General features: G+C 35.7%; 1 protein-coding gene across 1 annotated transcript in view; it reads right to left on the minus strand.

Annotated features, from left to right (window-relative positions):
• GSL8 (glucan synthase-like 8) overlaps positions 1-14,453 on the minus strand; it is a 37,259-nt gene extending 22,806 nt beyond the window's left edge. Inside the window, exons 1-23 of the mRNA XM_011074684.3 lie at positions 13,858-14,453; positions 11,860-11,957; positions 11,378-11,541; positions 10,577-10,700; positions 10,263-10,373; positions 9,757-9,882; positions 9,327-9,416; positions 9,127-9,224; positions 8,889-9,006; positions 8,203-8,331; positions 7,824-7,900; positions 7,663-7,747; positions 7,444-7,536; positions 7,257-7,359; positions 7,012-7,135; positions 6,746-6,932; positions 6,225-6,277; positions 5,793-5,853; positions 5,613-5,694; positions 4,523-4,572; positions 1,743-1,829; positions 1,547-1,632; positions 1,421-1,448 (exon numbers count right to left, since the gene is read on the minus strand). Coding sequence (XP_011072986.1) covers positions 1,421-1,448; positions 1,547-1,632; positions 1,743-1,829; positions 4,523-4,572; positions 5,613-5,694; positions 5,793-5,853; positions 6,225-6,277; positions 6,746-6,932; positions 7,012-7,135; positions 7,257-7,359; positions 7,444-7,536; positions 7,663-7,747; positions 7,824-7,900; positions 8,203-8,331; positions 8,889-9,006; positions 9,127-9,224; positions 9,327-9,416; positions 9,757-9,882; positions 10,263-10,373; positions 10,577-10,700; positions 11,378-11,541; positions 11,860-11,957; positions 13,858-14,053 — 2,370 coding nt within the window. The 5' untranslated portion in view covers positions 14,054-14,453. The remainder of the gene's footprint in view (positions 1-1,420; positions 1,449-1,546; positions 1,633-1,742; positions 1,830-4,522; positions 4,573-5,612; positions 5,695-5,792; positions 5,854-6,224; positions 6,278-6,745; positions 6,933-7,011; positions 7,136-7,256; positions 7,360-7,443; positions 7,537-7,662; positions 7,748-7,823; positions 7,901-8,202; positions 8,332-8,888; positions 9,007-9,126; positions 9,225-9,326; positions 9,417-9,756; positions 9,883-10,262; positions 10,374-10,576; positions 10,701-11,377; positions 11,542-11,859; positions 11,958-13,857) is intronic.
• Positions 14,454-14,700: the final 247 nt, after the last annotated feature.

Here is a 14,700-nt window from a genome sequence, read left to right on the forward strand (position 1 = left end):
GGAGGGAGAGTAAAGACCCAATAATGCAGCAACAAGTCCCAACCACGTCAGTGATGTGTTGGAACCGTGCAGGAATTTTCTTTTATCGATATATGTCGAAATCGTCTTGCCAGGTATAATACATCTGCAGCACTGCGCAGAAGGATTTCAATGCATCATAGGTCATATCCTCTATTTGGAATTACAGTGATATTCATCAGCTGACGGATATCAAACAACTTCAACAGTGACAAAATTCCAATTCTCAGATTGATGCCCTGAAGTTGTACCCAATCTAGGTTTCGAACATTCCTGATCTACTCTCTTATATTTTTGCAAGTTATTGTTTCCACATACCGTTCATTAGCTGACATATGTTAGAACCCTTCAAGATCCCATATATCATCTTCCATGAAACCATCTCCAATGATTTTTGGTCAATGGCCTAGTGATTTCACATCCAGCATCAGTTTCAATCTTTATTTCTCTTAAGATGGAATTAGTGTGGCATCAATCCACTCTACTAATTCTTGAGACATAATAATATAAACCCAAAAATTTATGGCTCTACAGTGCTAGGGATGTCTTGTCAGCTGTTATTTTGGCACAAATTCTTCTGATTCTTCAAAAAGATCAGCTCAAGAAGGCTTCAGCTGCCAAAATGAATTTCAGGACACGTGGATTAACTTCATGTTCAGACTTCAGAAAATAGATTCTTCTTGTCAATTATCTATGATCACGCAGATCAATTCCGTAATACTCTTGTTTATTAACTCTTTTTTCTACAAGCAGAACCAAGGTAGCACAACACTGAGGATGTGTTCGCCAAGTCCGAACATACTTTTCTGTTTTCAACCAAAATTATCTTTAGAGAAACTACATTCATGGACCACTGGCTTATAATTACTGCGCATGCACTATATTGACCGACAAAGAAATGAGCCACATAATTTAGTATCACGAAAACGGAGTCTCTAATAAATAAATTAAGGATAGACAAAATAGATAGGAATTCTATAAGCACATGCACGTCATTGCTCACATAATTATGTATTTACAATGCTGATCTAAAATCTTGCATTCAAATATTTGCATGATGTGATAATGCAAATTTCAATAAGAGCAGAAAAGAAATGCTTGCACTCTTGATTTAAAATTTAAAGGAAGGACTTTGTCTTTTGCCATCTATAATCAATTGATACAGAGAAGGGAAGGTCATTCATTCTTTTGCTGGCAAGTCAAAGCACACAAATTCACTTGAAACAACCAAATCAAACTTCATGCGCGTATAAAACTCATGAAGGAAAGAAACCAAAATGCCACCTAATGTGGGGAGATGAACCAGTTTGCAGAAATATAGGTATCTACAATCAAATTCAGTATCAAATACACGCTAACTTCAATTATAAAAAAAAAAGGTAGCTGTTCCAGACAAACTGACCTCAGATGCTTGTGCTTCGAATGGGATCCTAGAAATATAATGATTAAAACGTCAATTGAAAAGGTCATACAAACCCAGGTTTTACCAATTAGGGTCTTTTTAACAAAGGATGTTTCTTATATTTACTTTTTGATCTGTGGAGACACAAGATTCTTCACAAAAGCCTCTGGAAAACTCTCAAAACGCTTATGCACCATTTCAACCGATCGAATCTGCATTTTGAACATTACAATATACAAGTATGAGGAGTGAACTACTATACATATCTACAGCGCATTCACTAAACACATAATATCAAGACGGCAAAGACTAAAGTCAATACCTCGCCTAATCGAGCCCTTGCTCCCATCACGGCACCATAAATTGCAGATAACAGAGTATACCAGATGTGAATATCCATAAGATAAATCTGTAGATCAAATGGTCAAGGGGGAAGGAATGCATATCCAAATTAAAATAGAACACATGACCACATATATCATAAATGAAATCCTGAAATATAAACAATAGGCATATAGAGTAACATCCCAGGACAAGGAAAAATATTGGAATTGTTAGAGAAATGAATTACTAATGCTAGCAATAAATTTCAAATGCTACAGGAGTTGCAGAAATATGAATCTTACACCACAGCATTAGGCGACTAGGAGATACGGTCATCTTATACCCCAAACATATTGGACAGCATGCCCCATTAGTTGCAGCAGAATAAAGAAAAGTGCTCACTTAGTTATCAATAGGAATACAGGACACTTCAAAACTGAGCTTCTGCCAGTGAGCATGAAATCTAGTCCAAGAAGAGTATTTTGAACAGAAGTAGTTTTAAGTTTTTGAATTCCTAGTCTCAGTATCTAAGTTGAGATGCACAGCATTGAACATGCTGCTTGATTTTTATTTAGCTAGTTGAATTATGCACCGAATTCTTAATAGACTAGTTATGCTAGTTGGCAATAAGACCTTGGGAAACTCAAGAAACTTGCAACACAAAAGGAAGGTGGAGGCCATGATGCAACCCCTGGAGTTTTTCCTCCATATAAAATAAAGAGGAAGAATTAGTCAAGCAGGCAAGCAAAAGCCTTCACCCAGCACCTTGTGCCACTGGACATAGTTGTCAAAGGCCCATGGTTCATCATAGTATATTTGCATAAAAAAATTCATATTTTACAATTAATTACCAAGATCAACATGTTCAAACTTAGGTATTTTATCTTTTAACCCAAAGTTTAAAGAAGCATGCAAATCATTACAAATATTATGGCAAGAAAAACCATAAGTTCAGTTATTTAGGAAATTGACTTATATTGATAGCAAGAAACTTGAGTTATGACATTGTAACAATAAATATATCAATATCAAAATAAAGTAATCAACCATTTACTAAATTTTCAAGGAAAAAACACAAAAGAATAGGACAAATAAGAACTACTGCCTTTGACGGACAAGAAAAGGCGCAGATTAGGGTTTTCTTCCAAAAAAAAAAAAAGGTTTATTTTGTAAAAAGCCCAGCAAGGTTGAGATTCAACCAGGTGTGCGATGGGTGTCCTGGCGCCCCAAAAAAAGGCAAATCCGACAGCCTTTTTCTAACTATGCAACTGGATAGTCCAAATAACGCAGACAGGCGTAGGGAAATTGAGATTTCTATCATAATTGGGGTACTGTCATGTGTGCCTAACAGACAAGAGAGTGAAGGTGAGATGAGAGTTCCTAGATTAAAAATTTATGCGCTGGGTTTCTACAAATAATTAACCACACTAGAGAGAATCATTGATTTAAAGAAGGATCTGAGAGTGAAAAGATGAATGTAGTGGACTTGGTATCGAAAAGACGTGCATCAGGAAATTCAAATCAACTTAATGTAAGGGGTAAGTCTAAAATTTTGATAGAGAGGAAATAGAAAACAAGCTTATCCATAAAAATCATGTCCTCAAACTATGTTCAGACTATGTTTCAAGATTGAGACAAAAGACAACAACTCTTGTTTTTTATAACAGAGGTCTTCTGTCAATTGATAATGCAAATTGCCTTTACCTAAGAGCAGGATAGGATGGAGGACTTTATTAATCCATTAAAGAAGCACTCATGCTGCAGAACTCGTTAAAAGTCTCCTACCGCACCGCAGTTCAGAAAAGGTTCGAATTAAAAGAAAGAAGCACAAAGACAATAGTGGAGCTGAAAATAGCCAGGGCTACATGAAATCAGCAGCGCAATGGAACGGTTCCAAGAAACCATTAGATGGTCATTGGAGCATGAAAACTAAATCAGCAAAACCACCAAATAATCGAATAATGCTGCATTAGCTCCTTCAAATCAAATTGGTAGGTAAACAATCATTATTACAAGTATGTATGTCTACAGTAGAAAGAACAATAATAGAAACCAGAAAAATTGTTGATAAGAAATGTTCGCATGGAAGGGGATCAAGACTCTACTTATGATGATAACAATAAGATTGATGAGAGATATGATGTTCGGTGATGTTGACTAGCCTCATTAAAGTCTTTGTAATTCAAAATAGGAGATAGATTAGGTGGGTAGTCTGGGAAGCTTATTAAAGATAATGGCAGCTGCGAGAATATGATTTCAGTGGATTTGCTTCCAATTGAAGCTTAAAGCACAACATCACAATCATTGAGTCCAACCAGGACTGAGATACCTATTATTATACACTTACAATCTTTCATTTGGATAATATGCTACAGGGATGAGATAAACATTAGTATATGTTGATTAGTCTTTCTTTCCATTTGTAAGATTTTTATAAGGTGTTTGGTAATGTCCTCGCCATTTTATTCTGCAACTCTTGGCAATGGGACCTGGTGTGAAGCATGATAAATGTTCAAGAGTTTGAGCACAGAAGTTTAAAACAATCTCAGACTCAAGCCAGAAAAAATTTAACAAGCTCCATTCTTCATAACTCTACTCTATGCGCTGTGTTCCATAGAGAGAAGCAATTGGTTTTGTTCCTGGTGGAAATGAGTAGCAAGTAAACTTTTCCTCGTCAGGTGTACAGTAATACATACATGCCACATAGTTTATTTTACAAAGCATTAGAACGACCACTACAATTGCATATGCATGAAAAAAGGAAATGGAAACACTCACAGCCACAACCGGCGCCCACAGACTAGCTATAGTCAATGCATTATTATTATCTGTGACAAAATAAAATAAGACAGCATCAGGTTCTAGTCCAAAAATTCAACCAAATTGATCACAAAAAATAACTCCACCTGTAAAATTGAATTATACGGCAAGATCTTAAAGACAAATATTTCACTCCTAGAGAGATTATGTCGTTTGTATGTAAGAACCCACAGGGAAATCAAGTTCAAATACACAGAGTTCCGATCTTCTGTCCAAAATCAATTTGTATGAGAAAAACAGCAGAACAAGTCAGTCTAAAAACTTACCTAGCCATGAAAGTAAACAGCTGGAGTGGTTTAAATCATAGAATCTTCAAGCACTAAACGAATAGTTTCATTGCCAGGATTGACCATCAGCCAATCTTTTGGTGGTCACAGACCTAATGGATCCTTTGAATCAAAATTTCCTAACTCAAGGAAACTCAAAAAGGGAAATAAACATTTTTCCAGTTGTTTGTGCGCGAGAAATTGAAACTACAACTGTGATACTCCATGGACAGCCAAAACAAAGGGGAATTTGACAAGGACTGCTGACAAGAGCAGGGTTAACAATTGAACTGCAAAAAAACAAAGTACTAGGGAATACTAAGTTTTCCACAATTAACAAATTAAGAAGCTTATGGGTTATTTCTTTCACAACTGACAGGAAACAAGAAGTCAGCGGATGAATTTTCTATGATTTATAATCTAGACTAGCCATTTTAGATTCACCGTAAAAAAATGCTATAACCATCATTGCTGCTTTTCTGTAGAAGAAATCTTTATCAAGGACATCTCAGCCAACCAGCAACTCAGATGGATATCATAACAATGAAAGTGAAAACTCTAAAATCCAAACCAAGATCTTTTAAGCCCACAATACATTTTGGTTCTTTACAAGGTACATAATATCAAGTGCAATTTATTTTCGAAGTCAGAAGGGACACTTAAGCCCTCTTAATAATACACGACACAATACCAAAGAAAGCATTTGATTTCTCACTAAACCAACCCTGTAGATCTTACCATCAAGCAAGGGGGAAATGCTAACTGAGAAAAGAAGAACATACTCTTTGATATCAAATCATGCCATGAATACCGAAGCCGCGGTAGATTTATGATAATCCTAGTTGGCTCAACTAGTGGCTTAATCTGCCATCACAGAATACCTTAACTGATTCAGACAAGACAAAAAATAATGCACATTCTAATAGTAATAAATATTTCAACAGCACGATATCATGACTTGCCTGAAGAAAATAAGCAAAAGTGAATTTGCAAGCAAAGATCACCAGCCAGTAAAACACGTAGCTGCACAGGCAGAAAGAATAAACACCGCAGTAATAGTATGGTGAACTATAAACACAAACCACAGCACTAGCATGTCACCACCATGATAAGCCCAATCCTTATTTTGAAGCATATAACTTCTCTGGACATAGATTCTAATGCACATAAAGGTAATGAAGTGAAGTGGTATGCTTTTGTACAAAAGCATAACCACCAGTTTCCTCACCGTAGATTGGCTTACAAATAATGGCAGTGCATACGTAGGAAAACATCGATAAAAGTTTTATTGAGCACAGCAATGGAAAAAATGAGATTTCAGTTATAGGTGAGAAACCCACATGGAGGTGTCAAGGAGAAAACATGCACCAATTTCAAGAAAAACAGAAGCAAACCTTATATAGTCAGAAGTCCTTTCAACAAGTCCACGACCAACAAAATAGCGTTCCTGAAGTTATCACAAGATTTAATGTACAGATAATCATGTAATAAAAGGTAATTCGAATATTTATTTTATCATTATGGAGTCCAATTCAGCATAAAAAATTTCTTGTTTTTACAGCAAAAGGATCTGAAACTTGTTAAGTTTACAAAAGAAGAGTGCAAAATACAATCCTTTTTTGTTGGACGAAAAAGAAACTCATGATTGTTGAATCATGGAAAAAAGACCCATTCAGGAATAGAAAGCATTGGAGCCATCAACTTGTACTTAAAACCTCAAGCAGGAAGGTGATAGTTTGATCATTTAGGGTCAACTTGATTATAAAGACATAGGCAATGCAAAAAAGAGATGCCAGTATCGCTCTTCCATTCTATATTTTTACCGGTATCCTTTTCCTCTGTTGGTTTTCTGAAAATAGATAGAGAAATTTACTGAAAATCAATACTGGACATGTGCCAATAGACGAGCAAATACCTCATAAATCCACTTGAAAAATTGGAAAAATGGATGATCAGACATTTCTGAGATCCTGTGACATGAAGGGAACTTGAGCAGCAGTGCAAGAACCACACGAAAACCAGCATATACACCCAATACTAGGACATAAATCCGGAAATAGACTGAATCTGAGGCGTTTGTATTCATTTCCTCCAAAAGTTTCCTGAAACCATGTTATTACATAAGCAACTAGTATAAGCATTGAAGCAACCCAAGTATTTATATGAAGAGTATACTCTTACAGGTAGACGTAAAGCACAAACGCGGAGCTCAAACCCCACCAAAAGAATCTGATAACAAGCCTTGATATAGCCATGCCTCGGGCAGTAGTATAGGCCCCAAAAGTTAGTAGCACATCCAAACAACCTATATTACAAACAATAAGCCCCACTGAAGAAAACAGGAAGGCAAGGCAAACTACTGAAGTACGAGATTAGTAAGTTGGGGCAGCGAGGACAGAATAACATCAGATAATGGGACGGCTTACTCTCTAAAAAATTCATGACAGCAAATGTTGGGCCAACGCTAAGCACTCTTTTAAAGGTATTAAGGTTAAGTTTTCCATCGTTGAAAGCCACAATAGCAAGAGCCTGTCAACCACAAAGCAAGATGACCGAATAAGAAATGGACTGCCCTGTGGAGCATATGACATTTGACAGAGTTGAAACCTTTACCTGAAACATTACAATCAAAAAGATCCATAGACGATGAAAACTCCGATACAGATGAAGGAAAGTTCGATGCTCAACAAATGAGCTTTTGCCAGTCTGTTGTTGAGAACAAACAACAAATGAAAGTGAATATACAGAACAAATACAGACAATATAGCCATTTTAATTATATACAAACAAAGGAGATACAAATAAATATGATAAATGATAACCAAGACCAACCCGTTTTCCTTTTTTAGGTTTAGGCTTCAACAGAAATGAAGAATCCTTCTTCATAGGCCAACTCAACTCAAAGCAAGCAGGTGACCTGCAAGTGATGTGATATCTGAGATAAAAAGAAATACGAAAGCATCAGTTAGAAAAAATTGAAATGAAAAACAGACCAGAAATATTCGTTAAAGTCATCGTAGTTCCGCCATTCTGAGTGTGCCGCTTTCCCATTATTATTTCTGCTAGCTTCCTGCAGATAAACAGAGATACCCAGAGAAGGAGAAAGACAGGCATCTTGAGGGTTAAATTTGCATCCAGAATTTCCAAAAGAAACCATTTATGGTACTTAAGCAGGTAATATTGCATTATCCTAAGATGTTTAGTGGAAAAATTCTATGCATTTTACAAGAACTTAGACAACAGACTATCATATAACAAACCCAAGAAATAATTCCATCAGGTATTTTAATACAGTGCACATTATGTCTCACCTGTTAAGGAAGCCAGGTGAGACACAACTGTCACGAGCAAGCATGCAACAAATGTACTCACCTCTGCCAAGGTCTCATATATGGGACAAATGATTTGCTCCAGAAAGGACACAGAACCATTTTCACTTATACAACTTGTAGCATGAGTTGCCTCCCCGTGATCCAGAATTGCATCTAATTCCCTTGCCATCTAGACAAGCCATGCAAACAAATATGGAGATGAAACTAGAAAATGTAAAATTCCATCCATACATGTTCTAGATATTTACCCACAGCAACAACATATCATACATTGATAACTTGAAGTAATTTCATAAATTTTTTAGCCAAAGAAGAACAGAAAAGGTATACTGAAAACTTACACTAATTTTATAAGAGGTCTAGCCTAAGTAAAGTACAGAAAGTGCATCAGTAACTTAATCTAATAAGCAAGTCTATTTCATCTGCATAACAAGTGAAAAATAGAAACGGCAATGAGTTGAGCAGATAGGTCATCAACGGCAAAAGTATCTGTAAAGAAGAATCAAAGTTTGGCAAAAGTAAACCAGAAAGACGAAGGAAAGATAAAAATAGTTGGACAACGCAACCAACACAGAAGAAGGAAATACTTCATCAATCGAAACATGAATATGTAAAAGTAAAGGTTCTCCAACTAAAAGAGAAATTATAAAGAACACTTCAAAAAGATATGACATATTTGGTCAACAAAGAATAAAGATCCTACACGCAGGTATATTAAAATCATACGTGGTGAAATATATAGCAGATGCATTCAGGAAGGAAGCGGACGTTCGCGGCTTCGCCCCATATGCAGAAGTACAGGGAAACTAGGAAAAGCTTCCTGTCCTTGTTAATGGCTTCCAAACTAAAGGAACAAATTGAAAAGAAGTTGGTTATTTGTCAACTAAAAGATAGCAAGATGTTGAAGAAACGAAGAAGCTGGTTATTTGTCAACTAAAAGATAGCAGGATGTTGAAGAAATAACCTATTCCATACGAGGCGTATCCGCAGGTATCTACACCATTTAATGTAATTATCCAGGACCTTCAAGAAGACATCTCTTACAGCTCGTTCATCTAGCTTCTGCAACAGAATATATTGCAAAACGATTAGCTGTAGACTACTATAGTTCTATACCTATGACTGTCTCCAAGTCCAACAAGTAAAACCTAATGTGCAACTCACTGGATCAGCATCAACTGGGATACCAAGTCGGGACTGTGCATTGGCTAAAGCAAGAATGAGATGCTCACGTTGGTTTCTTACATTGTCCTTCTGTAATAGGCAAGGTTCAAAGACTTACATCAGTAAAAGAAAGATTGTAAATCAAGAATCATGAAAACCATTAGAGGCCATAGCATATATTAGTCAACTTGCACACATCAAACAAGCAGCATTCATTTAGAAAACTTTCCAGATGATTAAACTGCTAGCAAACTCATTCAGAAACAAATGATAACCACACTCTATACTCTTTTCCTTTTCTCCGTCAAATAGGAAAGAGTTAATGGAACCTATGAACAAACTTTTAAACTTCATTAAACTCAGAAAGAAAGGAAATCTCCAACCCCCCTAGACAATTTTACTCAAAGAGAGAAGGTTGAAGAACAAGAACCTGAAACCCAAATACATATTCCAAAAGATCAAACATGTCCAAATCCCGCTGTCCAGAAATCTCAAAATCAGCTGGAAGCCGAGGAAACTGCTCATTGTATCTTATCGCTGATATTGCCCCCCTGACCTGCACAGATTATAAGGTAAACAGTGTTGATAAGAGCTCAAGAACACTTATCATTTAAGTTCAGCCTCAACCAATGGATGATTTTCCAGGCAAGAATAAAAATATAAAGTAAAAACTGAAAAGCCAACATAGCCATCAGCAACAGATTATGATTTTAAAGATAGGCAAGCTTAGAGCCTCAGTTATCAATAGTACAACTCCGCAGAGAAACAAGATCATCCTATAAAATAATAAAATAGGACAAAATGGTACATCTTCATAGAGTAAAAGATCAAACTACAAAGGTTATGGATGCTCAGGCAACATCTAGAAAAGTTGACAAAATAAGAAAAGGGACATATATATGTATCTGTACATATATATGATCAATATCAGCTTACTTCTGGAAAATATCCAATAGCATTTGTTAAGGATGGTGCTTCCAGAGGGACAATGTTATACGGGATGAGGTCACCCGATATAGTTGCATCAGACTTTTTAATCCTTCTTAACTGTAACAACAAACAACAAAATCAGCCAAAATGGACTAGTTTTCACTGGCATGCTTCATTAAGAAGAGTTCATAGTCTTAACAAATCTGCTACTAACATACATGCAGGAAAAGAGAACCATGACTGATTACCAGTGAAACATTGATAAGAATATATTTCCGTTCTTATATGAACTAAGAACATGGAAAGTAGACAGGCAATACCTCCTCCATAATGAGCCTTCCTACTCCATCTGGAGCTGCATCTTTACTAAGTGCCTCCATCACCTCAACCAAAGCCCTCAGTGTAGCAAATACCTTTTTCATTTCTGAGAATCTAAGTTGCAAGCTAAAAGAGGAAGACAAGCACAAGTAAAAAAGTCAGCTTGTTATGCAGGCACAATAAACTATTTCAGTAGGATCAACATACTAAATAATAACTAATAATAACTATTTCAGTAGAATACATGCAAAATAATAACTAATAACAGATCATGTAGAAACAGAAAATAATTTGTTTTGTCACAAAGGTTATATGGGTAATAATAAAAATGCGTACAAGCAAACTAAGAGAGAAAGGTTATTCTTGTTTTCTCTTTTTCCTTTTTCTCCAGGAAGGGCAGAACAGATGGCAAGAGGAAAAGAGAGCAATTAGTATAACCTAGAGTAATCAAATTACAGAGGATAGAGCATCAGTAAAATATTGAACTACATAACTAATAATAATGTTGTAACACTAGGATATGGTTATTTAGTACCATATGTAAAGCCCTGCTAAAAATATATGTTTTATTCGCATCCTGCACATAAAAATACCAAATACTTTATCCATGCAAATGCCATATGTAATACAGCCACCAATACATTATTGGCTGTATATGCACAAAGCACGAACGCAAGTTTTGTTAATTTGAACATCATATTTCACTGATACACATGAATAAATATTTCACATGTGGATTAAAGTAGCATTAGCAAGGACAAATGGTAAAACATAAAAACAACAAATTGGCATAGAAGACCCACTCTCCAATATTACTACTAAAATTGCCACTTTCACGCCATTTCTGTTCCTCTCTCTGGATGTCATCCACCCTGTGCCGCCTTTTGTATTGATGATAAAATTCCCACAATCGCTCAATATCACGATTACGATCTATTCTGCCACCATCCTTTTTGGCAAGCTTTTGCTGCAGCAGACAGTGAAATTCCATGCTAAAAGACTTCTACTTAAACAGAACCATTGAATCATTAAAACAAGAATAAGCATCCAAAGAAACCGCCCGTTAAGAAAGTATCTTAATATCAGATCAAAGAAGCCCATATATGGTATAAATGGAATTCTCTATTTTGAAATGGAATATCGCAAATGTCAATGGAATTGGAAAACTTTTTGTTCTAATCAAATATTTGGAATCCATTATTTCCTGTGAGATTACCCAGCATACGTAAGCTTACTTCAGCCAGCCAAATAAAACACATTAAGCAAATGATAACTGTTACTGTACCTTGATCACAGACATTAAACCTGTCTTAAATTGAAGAACACCTCTACCATCACTGTTAGGGTCCAAATTCTGGGCCATAGTATATGCCTGCTCGCACACTTGAACCAAAAAAATGCCAAGAAGACAAGAATTAAACTTAAAACTCTTGAATCAATGGATAGCTACAATATCAAAATCAACAAGTAAATTCAGCTGCCAGAGACTGTTAAAACATATAGAACCTCAAAACCATATTTGATCAGTTTAACCACTTAAAAGAAATGGAATGAAGGAACCAACAAAGGTGGATAAAAATAAAGAATTCATTACAAGAATTTGACAAATAATTTGGCCTGATTTGTTTTTGTCTTCATTCTCAATTTCAATTTTCAATACGCTAAGTCAGTTGCTGGTTTTACACTGGGTTTTATGAGAAAAATGAAAATATTTCTGGATCAGAATCTCCTGAGATGGGTATTCTAACGGAAAGATGTGAAAGAATGAAAATATGTTTGGATTAGGATGTATTGAGATAGCTTTTTATACGAAAATACGTGATATAAGGATTATGATGTTTTGTGATAGTTACTTATGCAAAAGACGTGATATTTTATAATAGCATTTTTGTTTTGTTTTTTCTTTTTTTTGGCATGAAAAGAGAAGTGATAGAATGGATTTTTTGAAGTTTATGTTTAATCCCACAAAAAAAAAGAAGCCCAACCAAACATGATCACAATAAATAGTATAGAATTGAAAATGTGCCTTTGAAAACAAAACCAAACAACACTTAGCTTTTAAGAACCGGAGCCCTCCATCCACATGACACAGTTCATAGTCTTTAAAGAGAGCAAGGATACTATCAGATCCAACATATAAGTAGCAACTAAAGAATGCAAGGATACGATCACATCCAACATATAACTAGCAAAGATTACAAAAGCCTAGTGCACCATATCTTCAATGAGAATGTCAACAATTACCACTAACAGTGTCAATACATCACAGCCCGCCTTCAGAAACAGCCAGATTAAGTCGAGGAAATGCCTTCACATATAACCCTCCATAGAACACATAAAGCAACATGAGAGACAACACCTCCAAAACTACTGCTAGCATCCACCTTGGCTACAAGTTCTACCACAGATATAAAATCTTCATCTGTTCATCAACACACTCCCACTACAGATGTGGATATCATGGCAGATCGAAAGCTGCCTAGACATGTATTGGTTTTGTGGGCTATTTAGAAACTAAACTAGGATTCTTTCCCCAAAATGAATGTGTTAGTTTGGAACATTTTCAAGGAACTTTGCTTAAAACATTTGCAGAGAGCAACCCTATTTTCAGACTACACGCTAATTTTCATTCCCCATTCCAAAAGCCTACATCCTAATTTTCAAAAGAATGCATCTCATTCAGAAAACGTTATTTATTTCAGATTTAAGTAACAAGGAAACAAAAAATGTGTTCTTAATTTGAAATTTAAGATCAAGCATTTAAATAACACGTAAACCAAAGATAGTTTCTTGAATAAAAATGTCAAAACTACATATTAATAAAAATTGGTCAAATCCTCCAACTTGCTCATCCAAACACAATTTCATTTTCGCATAACCCGAGAGAATTTTCTCTAGAGTATGTTAGCGATAGAACCTAATATAACAATGAAATGAACTCAACATAGTGTAGTCTCCACAGCAGCGGAAAAGATTTTTTTCTTTTTTTATTTTTTTGTTTTTGGCTTTTGCACCTTCAAGACAATTGATGCAAACTCTCAGCCAGGAAATAATAGGTTCCAAGTACAATATCATGTCTCAGATACTACTCTAAATGAAACGTTAAAACTCATTCGTTAATCCTATGCTCCCTCCCGTTAGCAAGAGTAACTAAAACAAATAGATTGTTTTAGGTACAGGATGCATAAACATGAATCATAAGAATAGAAATAAAAAGTAATCATAAAAATACAAATACACACAAAGAAACTTTGTTACTAACACCCATTGTGTTTTCACTTACATATTCTTGCAACATTAGGGTCCTCCGATTGAATCTCATCGGCAGCCTGCAAAATTGCATTGATGTTGGTGGTCCTTTGAAGAGAATCGGGAACGGCGCCGGCAATTCCGCTGGGGGTTCGCTGGTGGCCACCCCTCTGCTCGCTCCGAAGCACTGCCTTCACCAGCCTCTCCCAATTATCATAAACCCTAGCCATGATTCTTCTGCCAGAGGATGAATTTGGAGTAAAATGAAGTGCGATCTAGTCAGCCTTGAAGGAAGGCAGGGTGCGAGAGTTGCTCATTCCAGATTGTAAAAGAGTTGATCAACGCGTCGTGGAAATTTCCTGGGGCGAGTCGACGCGCTCAAATGGTGGAAATAGATTCGAATTCTTGTGGCTTAAATTTGTGATGAGGTGACTTTTACGCCTGATTGAGTTTGAAATCTTGGTAATGAGCCTTAAACGAGAAGTAGCTCTTCTGACGCGGTGTTTGCAATACGAGTCTCTGCAGCTCAGTAAAAGGTTCGATCCAAATTCGAATTGTTTCAAACACGAATGGAATTTCGTGCTCAAAGCTCGAACTCAAAGTATCCCGACTAGGAGTTTTTTCTATTTTTAAATATATTTGTATAAAGTGACATATTAAAGTTGGGTAAAATGCAATTCACCTCTATATGTTAATCAAAAAATGCAAAAAAAAAAAAATTATAAAAAAAAATAATAATAATTTACCCTCATGTATTTTAAAAAATGGAGCAAAAAAATCCCTCATACGAGTTCGTGTATTTCACGACCTTTTCATATTTTTTTATTTTTTTATTTTTAATTACAAAATACATTTATAACTTTATTTATAGTCATCC

The sequence above is a fragment of the Sesamum indicum genome, linkage group LG3, assembly GCF_026168435.1.
Source record: "Sesamum indicum cultivar Baizhima isolate 11 linkage group LG3, ASM2616843v1, whole genome shotgun sequence".
Taxonomy (NCBI): Eukaryota; Viridiplantae; Streptophyta; class Magnoliopsida; order Lamiales; family Pedaliaceae; genus Sesamum; species Sesamum indicum.